Genomic DNA, 9,840 nt, shown 5'->3' with positions numbered 1-9,840 from the left:
GCACACAAATTACAAAACCTCCTACACACACACATATACACACTTGTCTTCTCCTCCAAACACACACAATTTCACAACTCTCTCTCCACCCACACACAAAAACTTCCTACTCCTCCAGGATACAGATACACAACCCCACACTACAAACAACCAACACCTACTCACTGACCACAGCTACAAAATCACCTGCCACACACAACCACCACTTACTCCCCCGCCACACAGCTACATACACCCAACACACAAGAAACCACCACCTACTCCCCTGATACACAGCTATACAACCACCATCTACAACCCCAAGCACTGCTACATACACTGCTGCCACACACAACCACCACCTTCTCCCCCAACACACAGCTACACAACCCTCTGCCACACACAAACAACACCTACTCCTTGGCAAAAAGCTAAACAACCCCCCTGCCATACACAACCACCATATACTCCCCCAGCACACAGCTACACAACCCTCTGCAACAAACAAACCACCTACTCCCCCAACACACAGCTACTCAACCCACTGCCACAGACACAACCACCACCTACTCCCCAGACACACACATACACAACCCCCTGCCACACACAACCACCTGCTCCCCAGCACACAGCTATCCAGCAACCGCCACCTACTCCCCTGCCACACAGCTATACACATCCCTGACACACATGAAACCACCACCTACTCCCCTGACACACAACTACACACCCCTCACCACACACACAACCACTTAATCCCCTGGAAAACAGCTACAAAACCCCCCGCCACACACAAACACTACTTATTCCCCGACACACAGCTACACAACCTCCGCCACACACACAACCACCTACTCCCCTGACACACAGCTGCACAACTCCCTGACACACAGAACCACCACCTGCTTCCCAAAACACAGCTACACAACCCCCTGCTGCACACACAACCACCTACTCCCCTGACACACAGGTACACAACCCCCTGCCACACACACAACCACCTTCTCCCCGAAACACAGCTACACAACCCCCGCCACAAAGAACCACCACCTACTCCCCAGACACACAGCTACACAACCCCTGCCACACACACAACCACCTACTCCCCTGGTACACAGCTATACAACCCCCTGCCACACACACAACCACCTACTCCCCTGAGACACATCTACACACACCTCTGCCACACACAATCACCACCTGCTCCCCCGGCACACAGGTACCCAACCCCCTGCCACACACACAACCACCAACTCCCCTGACACACAGAGCTCAGTGCAGAGCCCTGAGCTGTGGCCTTGCTCAGCTACTCCCAGGTGGGAGCTCTCAGGCGACCTTCACGGGGTCTGGGGCTCCCAGCCAGGTGTTGAGGCTGCCCCAGTTTACAGTCAACAGGGGCCTGTGTGGGCAGGTCTAACCCATGCCGGGGCCAGCGGGGCAGAGCAAAGCAGCCGGGAAAGGGCAGATCTGACCGGTGTGGGCCCGGGAGGGACGAGCAGGAGAGCGTAACCCTCTGCTATAAAAACCCCCAGCTCCCTCCCGCCCCAGCTGTGCCCAGCGATGGCTGCCAAGGTAGAGGTGAGGCTCAGCGGGCACCCAGCAGCGCTGGCAGGGGCCCAGGAGCATGCCCACGTCGTCACCAGGAATTACATCACCAACCCCAGGCTGAGTGAGTACCGTCGGGGGGGGGCCGTGCCGGGAGGGGGCTGGTGAGAAAGCTCCCCCTCCTGCAGCAGTTCTCACCCCCCACCCCCATAATGTTAGCCCCGCTAGCACCCAGACAGGGACTATGTATGGGGAGGGTAAGCAAGGAGGGGGGAAAGCTGTGGGGACTTGAGCTCTTTACATTGAGGCCCCCCCCAAGGCCTGTGTGGTTTCAACCTTGACTGTGAAGCCAGAATTGTCCCTGGCTATCCAGCAGTGTTATCTAGTGTTTAGAGCAGGCAGCTGGGTGGGGGAGCTGGATGCCTGGGTTCTTTCCCCTGCTCTATGGCCCTGGGCAAGTCACTTCCCTGCTCTGTGCCTCAGTTTCCCCACCTGTCCTTTCTGAATGGCTGGAGCACCTCAGGTGAAGTGCCAAGCCCGGTACACATTTCTGGGAAGTCACGGAGGGATCCTTCCTCAAACCCTGAGGGCATCTGTATCGCAAGCTCAGGGGGCCACCCTTCCTCCATGGGGTGTACATGGGACCTGTTGGATTGGAGTCCTTAATTCCCTCTAGGACAGGGACCCTTTTAGTCTCTGTCTTCCGCCTCCTCCTTGTGTTAGCTGCACCCTCAGCCCAGAATGGCTGAGAGGAAGTGACCCTGCAATGGTGCCAGGGCACCATTTCCCTGTGGCTATGGGGCTGAGTTACCTACCCCTTGGCTTCATATAACCGCTGGTGTTTGCGCTGAGGCTCGGTGTCTGAGAGGCTGTTTCATACTAAAGTAAAAGAGTGACATGTACCCCAAAGAGAAGGGCACTGGACCAGGTTCTGTTCTCAGTGACGCAAGCATAAATGTGGAGTGACTCCAGATCTACACCAGGGTACATGAGAACAGAATCAGGCCCAGAAAGTGGATTGCTCAGTGAGAAACTTTAGATGGCAAAGGAGTCTCTCTCCTCCCAAACTGTGTATACAAGACACTTGGCAAAGTACTCAGCAGTCTCCACCATTGCCCCCCCTCCTGAGCCGTTGTGGGTGGGTGAGAGAGAGAGAGAGAGAGATCAGGTTCTGTTTGTGTATTTAGTTGTGAGTGTGTGTGTGTGAGAGAGATCAGGTTCTATTTGTGTATTTAGTTGTGTGTGTGTGTGTGTGTGTGTGTGTGAGAGAGAGAGAGAGTTCAGGTTCTGTTTGTGTATTTAGTTGTGAGTGTGTGTGTGTGTGTGAGAGAGAAAGAGAGATCAGGTTCTGTTTGTGTATTTAGTTGTGTGTGTGTGTGTGTGAGAGAGAGAGAGAGTTCAGGTTCTGTTTGTGTATTTAGTTGTGAGTGTGTGTGTGTGTGTGAGAGAGAAAGAGAGATCAGGTTCTGTTTGTGTATTTAGTTGTGAGTGTGTGTGTGTGAGAGAGAGAAAGAGAGATCAGGTTCTGTCTGTGTATTTAGTTGTGAGTGTGTGTGTATGAGAGAGAGATCAGGTTCTGTTTGTGTATTTAGTTGTGTGTGTGTGTGTGTTTACTTGCCTGTCTTCCTCTCTGCCTCTGGACACATGCAGACTGTGGGTCTGGGTGTGCGTGGCTGTCTCTGTGTGCAGACCTGAGTGTCTGTGTCCCACCCACACAGTCAGCGCCTCAAGTCCCCTGCCCTGCAATTGCTCCTGACTAACCTTGCCCAAGGAGAGCTCCCGGAAGAGTTCCCAGCAGCTCCAGGCTCCCTGACGTCAGCCCAGCCTGACAGCTCCTCAGAGTAATACACAGCCCTGGAACGGGCACTATGACACCAAATGTCCACAGCTCCCAGGTCACGGCTTCTTCGTGAGCAGAAGCAACAGATGAGCTGAAGTCTTTAAACAAAACCAGTCTCCCCCCAACCACTCAGACAGCAGCCCCTGCTGCTTGTGTGCATCCTATAGACTGGTTTGTGTGTATGCGGCACCCCCACCCTCCACTGGATGGAATCAGAACTGCTCAAGCATGTGTCATGGGCCCTACACTGCACACAGCTACTGGAGATGCTCTACAGGCTTGGCTTTTGGAACAGGAGGATCTGAGTTGTGTGTTCTGCTGCTGTGAAACGCCAAATGGCGAGGGATGTAGGGGTACCGGTCACCTGGGGAGGACTCTGCAGGGGACTGGCTAGTGTGGGGGTGGGCTACAGAGCCTTTTCCCCTCTAAGGCACCTGTTCCAACTCAGCCCATCAGTCCAGACAGGTGATGGCTCCTGAGTGGACTTTGAGCACTGAGTCTGGAGGGGAGAGAGGCTCTGTCCAGGTGTGCCCCTTGCACCAACGGCCCCTTGTTGGCAATCTGTGAAGAAAGGGCCTGTGGAGACAGACCGGCCTGCTCATCCCTAGAGCTGGTCCCTCCCTGCTAGAGTAGTATGGTGGAGCCTTCAATTCCTCAGTCCCAATCCGGAGCCTCAGTTGCTTGGCCACCTGTGGCATGAGCCAGGGGCAAAGCCTTTATCCACCCAGCCCCCAGGGTTGTGGGCACAGAGCAGAGGGTCTGAATCTGCCCCAGTAATTCAGTGCAAGTGCCAAAACCGGTGGGTGCATGTTTCGCGGGCCCGAGTATGCTCGTGAAAAGACCAGCTGGGCCTGATTCTCTTTGCACTTCCACCAGCTCTGTGCTCGGGGAGTCCATTGTTACTCCTAATTTACACCCGTGGAAGTGAGAGGAGACACAGGCTCTCTCTGCCTATGGTTAAACAGCTGGTGTGCACTGTGATAGCAGTTTTCCAGGCAGGCACGTATCGGGTCATCGGTACCTTGTGCCCCCTGTCCCCCATCAGTCTGTCCTTAGCCAGTTGCTGTCTCTTCTCTTAGACTGTAAGCGCCTCAGGGCCCGGACTGTCTGTGTTTGTACAGTGCTGAGCCCAGGGGGACTGGTGTGTGACTGAGGCCCTAGGTGCAATAGCAAAAATGAATACCTGGAAGCTAGCTGGCTAGCCATCGCACACTAATCAGCGTGGTAGCTGGTGCTCTGGAGCGCTCCGTGCCTCAGTTTCTCCTGCTGTACAGTAGGGTTAGGTACTAATCAGCCCCTGTCTCCAGGACGTGTTGGGTGCTTGTCAGGTGGTATTGGATTCATGGGGGGAAGGGGCCAGGGAGGGGGAAGGATGCTGCAACTGCTGTTCTGTACAGCTGCTCTGTGATCAAGAAGGCCTGAAACATGCTTCCCTTTGCCTGACTGCCCCCCTCGCCCTGTGTGCTGCGATCTCCTTGTCCAGTTCAAGGGGAACCAGAATGCCCCGGTCAGGCTCTGCCTCACACGGAGCTGAACTGGTCCCGCGGAACAGCTCGTGTTTGCTGTCAACAGCAGGGGCTGGGCTCAGCAGGCAGGGCTCCCCTCCTCGCCCAGTCCAGCCAGGAAGGCTTTGCCTTGCCCTGGGCAGCTGCAGGGGGAAGGGAGGCTCAAAGCCAGGAGGCAAAAGGGACGTCAGACCAAGCCCAGAGCCTGCTTGTAGCAGAGAGCGAGGGCCAGGCTGCTGCTGATTAACTTCAGGCTCCACAAGGGAGGGGGAAACTGGGCAACTTTTCTTGGGGAAAAATGGCTCCCCTCCTTTTATGTTTGTCATGACAAATTTTGGAGAAAATTCTCATTAAAAAAAAACAAGGGGGGGGATAGAGGGTTAAAAAAACTGATTTTTTTAACAACTGGTTTAGTCCCCCCCCTTTTTTTTTCTCCCAGCCCCTTTTTCCATTTTTCCCCTGAGCAAAGGTGAAGGGAGACCAAACAATGAGAAAAAGTCAATCTTCAGGATTTTTTGTAGAAAAACTAAAACTAGTACAATTTGTCATCCAATAAAATCCCAGACCTTGCCTGACGGGACCCAGGACTCCCATGCTGGGTCTGCCCCTAGGACCGAGGTGTCCTCATCCCAGGCTTTCACCACCAACCCCCTCCTCCCTTCAGGATGCAACAGGGGTTATATTTAGGCTTAGCAGAATGCGATTTTTATTCTGTTATAATGTCGCTGGGTAATACTGAGGTTCATTTAGAAGCATTTTCCCCCTATTTTGATCGATGTACATTTTCCCAGATGTGGGAGATGGGGCCGGGGGGGGTCAGAGTAATTATTTAATGAGAGGAGACGCTGAGATTTTAAAGATTTATAACTGTTAAAACACAAATTGTCAATATCCCGTGTCGAAATATACAGAGTAAATATCCTCAAATCGAACTCGAATAAGTTCCCAAGGAGCATTTTCTTGCTTTACCTCACTACAAATGTCCACGATTATCAGTGGAGACCTTTTTCACCGGTTTGTGTGCATACAATGAAATTGATGTTTGCATCCCCAAAAAATCAAATCCTTCCACGCCAACCAATATGAGGCCCTGCAGCATTCAGGGCTGCACCCCAGAAGAGATTTTCTGTCCCTGGTCATGCGTGTTCATAGATTCATAGAATCATAGAATATCAGGGTTGGAAGGGACCTCAGGAGGTATCTAGTCCAACCCCCTGCTCAAAGCAGGACCAACTCCAACTAAATCATCCCAGCCAGGGCTTTGACAAGCCTGACCTTAAAAACTTCTAAGGAAGGAGATTCCACCACCTCCCTAGGTAACGCATTCCAGTGTTTCATCACCCTCCTAGTGAAAAAGTTTTTCCTAATATCCAACCTAGACCTCCCCCACTGCAACTTGAGACCATTACTCCTCATTCTGTCATCTGCCACCACTGAGAGCAGTCTAGATCCATCCTCTTTGGAACCCCCTTTCAGGGAGTTGAAAGCAGCTATCAAATCCCCCCTCATTCTTCTCTTCTGCCGATTAAACAATCCCAGTTCCCTCAGCCTCTCCTCATAAGTCATGTGTTCCAGTCCCCTAATCATTTTTGTTGCCCTCCGCTGGATGTCTTCCAATTTTTCCACATCCTTCTTGTAGTGTGGGGCCCAAAACTGGACACAATATTCCAGATGAGGCCTCACCAATGTCGAATAGAGGGGAACGATCACGTCCCTTGATCTGCTGGCAATGCCCCTACTTATACATCCCAAAATGCTGTTAGCCTTCTTGGCAACAAGGGCAGAAGTGTTGGCATGTTGGCCATGCATGCTGCTTGCATAGAGCTTTTTGTTTCCTGGGGGCAGATTATCAGGACTGGGGGATTCCCACACTCTCCATCTGGTTGTCCCTAGGGCTGGTTCCCCCCCAAACAGCTGCCAGTAGGGGAGGGCTAGCCATACAGCATGAAAGAGAGAGGCCTCACCGCCCCCACTGAGGTTGGTAGGAGGGGCTCGCTTGGTCTTGTGTGCACCTTTGGTGTTTAGTAGCGGCTGAGTGCCCAGGGCTGCAGCACCAGGCTCGCTCCCTAATCTCGCCTTAGCTCCCAATCCCAATCTGGATCCAGCGCTCAAGGCTGTTTGGATGTGGGGGTCTGGTTCACTCGCTGGCTTCATTGGGAGCTGTGGCTGAGGATGGATGGCAGAGGACCTGAGTGAGAGGCTCTGAGTGTAGCCCAATGGAATTTCCTGCCCATATTCTAAGCTGAAAAGTTTCTGACCATTCAGCCAAAGCTTCAGAAAAAGTAATTTTTGGGATGCCTTTCCTGGCCGACCATCTGGACCTCCGGGCTGCTCCCCCGACACTAGTTCAATAGTAAACCAACTTGCCACTGCTGAGTTCTTGTTTGTATCACAGGAGCAGCTACAGGCCCCAACTAGGACCAGGGCCCCACTGGGTTAGGTGCTGCACCTGCACAGAGGCAACAGTTAGTCCCTGCCCCGAAGAGCTGACGGTCTGAACAGACAGTGTGGGAGAGGGGAAACTGAGGCCTAGAGAGAGGCGGGGACTTGCCAGCAGTCAAACAGCAGGTCAGTGGCACAGCCAGGACTAAAACCCAGGTTTCCTGAGTCCAAGGCTGTAGCCACTAGAGAACACTGCCTCTCGGTTGAATCTTTACAATATGGCTGGTGTCCTGGCCACCAGCTGCCAGGGGAGCCCCTGCTGCACTGCTGGGAGTCCAGGGTTCCCTGGAGTTAGTGCGTCAGTGACAGTGGGTGCTGAACACAGACCTGAGCCTGCTGATTTACCTCCTCTCCGGGCTGACGGGATAGGCAGGGGCAGGGCTTTGGCCAAGAGCTCTCCAAGGAAAAGGCAGCAGCTGCCGGAGATGGAGTGGGTGATGTGGCATGGATGCCTCCTCCCTCTGAGTCTCTGCCCCCTGCTAGGGGGCACTGTCCTGCTGGAGGGCCTTTCTTTTGGTTGTGATTGAGAAGGCAAACCAAGGTCCTGCCCACTGAGGATTCCCTAGCTCTCCCCCGGGGGCAGGGCTGGGAGCCTTGCTCCCTTGGCCAGATTCTGGAATTACATTCTCCCTCTCCGGATTTCCCTTGTGGCTTCAGCTGAATGGAGGAGTCTTCTTTGCTTCCTAAACTGTTGTGTGCTGTGGCCATGGGGCTGCTGTGTCTCGCCCCAGAAGTGGCTGCATTTCTGGCGTCGGTTAAGTTGTTCTATAAGCCATTTGAAAGGCACTTTGGGATCCCTCTGAGCCTTGCTGCCCCCATAAGGAGAGGATCTTTTCACTAGACCAGGGATGCAGGACTGACAGGGACCTCCTGGGCCACCGAGGCCAAGCACTGTCATCGCAGGCAAGCCCTTCATGTCACCCATTTACTCATCAATCTGGTTAGATGGTTGCCCCCCTCCCCCAGCTTCTGCTTTTGGGAAGCTGGTGCAGACCCGCCCTCCCGCGATGGAGCTAGAGATCGCCATAAGACCGTTGCTGTCTCTTCCTCCTCCATCTGGCTCAGCTGCGGGTCTCCCAGCCATTAAAGACACCTCCAGTGAGCAGCCCCCTCCACAACCCGCCCTGCAGTGCCCCAAAAGTTTAGCTCCAGAGAGGCCGCTGCAGATCTCCCCACGCTGCAGATGCTCGGCGGGGCCAATCCGCCTGGAACCCCCAGCAGCATGCTTCTAACCTCCGTGACCTCCCGTCTGCCAGGCGTGAAGGCGCACGCTGTTCTTAACAGGGATGTGCTCTGCGGGGTCAAGGGCTTGGAACTGTGTCTGAATGGGTCTTTCCGATTCCAGGCCTGCTCGTAAAGGGGCCACTTTCTCACTGCACAGCCGAGGCTGGAGGAGAGGGGGGCAGGGAGAGCAGAGACTGAGGGCACTGGGCGAAGGGGGGGCGTGTCTCAGGGTTCAGGGGTAGTGGGTGTCTTCAGCAGAAATTACCCCGCAACTGTAGCAAAGTCACCTTGTCCATTATAGCTCTCGTCCTCCAGTGTGAGCTTTGCCATCAGTTCCACAGGGGGGGCTTAGCCAGCCCATAGCGGATGGGTGGCAAGAGGACCAGCTGGCACTGAACCAGGGGCTTTATTTTCTTGGCACCTCTCAGCTGGCACAGCCATGACTGCAGAGTAAACAGTGGTGAGCCGTCAGATCCTGCTTATGTTCCCTAGTCTCTCTGCAGCCCAGTCAGATACTTGCTCTCTTGACTGAGCGTTTTTCCTCCCTCCCTCCCAAATTTCGCTCCCCCCTTTCCACTGGCGCCTGGCTGTGCCCCTGCCTTTTGGCACTGCTCCGGGCAGCAATGGCCAGCTCTCAGTTCCCTGGGGAGGCAGAAAGAAGACAGCCGCGGCTAGTTACACCAGTTGTGAAATGCAAAGAGCTACATACCACTCTGCCGATGCCAGCTAAGTTTACCCCAGGGAGAGATTCGGCCTGTTAATTGGAACCCAACACAAACCCACCATGGTGGTTGGACGGGGACCGAGTCTGCCTGAAGGCATCCAGCTCCGGTTTGTGATCAAGGCAGGTTTGCCAAGCTCAGGAAGGGGACTCAGGCCAGCTTGGTACCTGGATAGGAAACCTCCGCCACATGGTGCTAGCGGGTGAGTGGGCTTGTTCTATTCTATCAGCTGAAGCACTGCGGCTGGGGCAGCTGTTCTGCTGGAGCTGTTGCCCTTTCCGATAAGATTAGTACCTCTGAACACCTTTTGCAAGGTAGCAAATGTAATCCCAAAGCCCTGCCCAAATGCTTGGCTAGGGAATGACATTCTGCCAGTCCATGTGCTCCTTGCGATTGCAGTTTCCTACGCTTTCCACCCAAAACTGTTGTGCTACCTGTTAAATAGCTGCCACATTCCACCCCAGAGGTGGCTGCATCACAGTGATGGTTTTAGTTTGCAAAGAACTTTGGGGAGCGAAGGGCATTCTAGAAACGTAAGATATTTTAATTTCTTTGCCTGAGCCCCAAAACAGTCTGTGGCCAA

The 9,840-nt window shown here is 53.9% G+C and overlaps 2 protein-coding genes across 3 annotated transcripts in view; both read left to right on the top strand.

The window, feature by feature from the left end:
• Nucleotides 1–9,840, top strand: part of VAX2 (ventral anterior homeobox 2) — a 72,248-nt gene that overhangs the window by 58,744 nt on the left and 3,664 nt on the right. The window lies entirely within an intron of this gene.
• The window catches only part of ATP6V1B1 (ATPase H+ transporting V1 subunit B1), an 83,387-nt gene continuing 75,054 nt past the window's right edge, over nucleotides 1,508–9,840 (top strand). Inside the window, exon 1 of one of the 2 annotated variants that reach the window (XM_038401061.2) lies at nucleotides 1,508–1,648. In XM_038401061.2, the coding sequence (XP_038256989.1) occupies nucleotides 1,540–1,648 (109 nt within the window). In that variant the 5' untranslated portion in view covers nucleotides 1,508–1,539. The remainder of the gene's footprint in view (nucleotides 1,649–9,840) is intronic. The other variant, XM_043512864.1, reaches the window with a different exon arrangement.

The sequence above is a fragment of the Dermochelys coriacea genome, chromosome 4 (assembly GCF_009764565.3).
Source record: "Dermochelys coriacea isolate rDerCor1 chromosome 4, rDerCor1.pri.v4, whole genome shotgun sequence".
Classification (NCBI taxonomy): Eukaryota; Metazoa; Chordata; order Testudines; family Dermochelyidae; genus Dermochelys; species Dermochelys coriacea.
The sequence above is the reverse complement of the archived record's forward strand: the minus strand, read 5'-3'. Positions and strand labels throughout refer to the sequence as shown.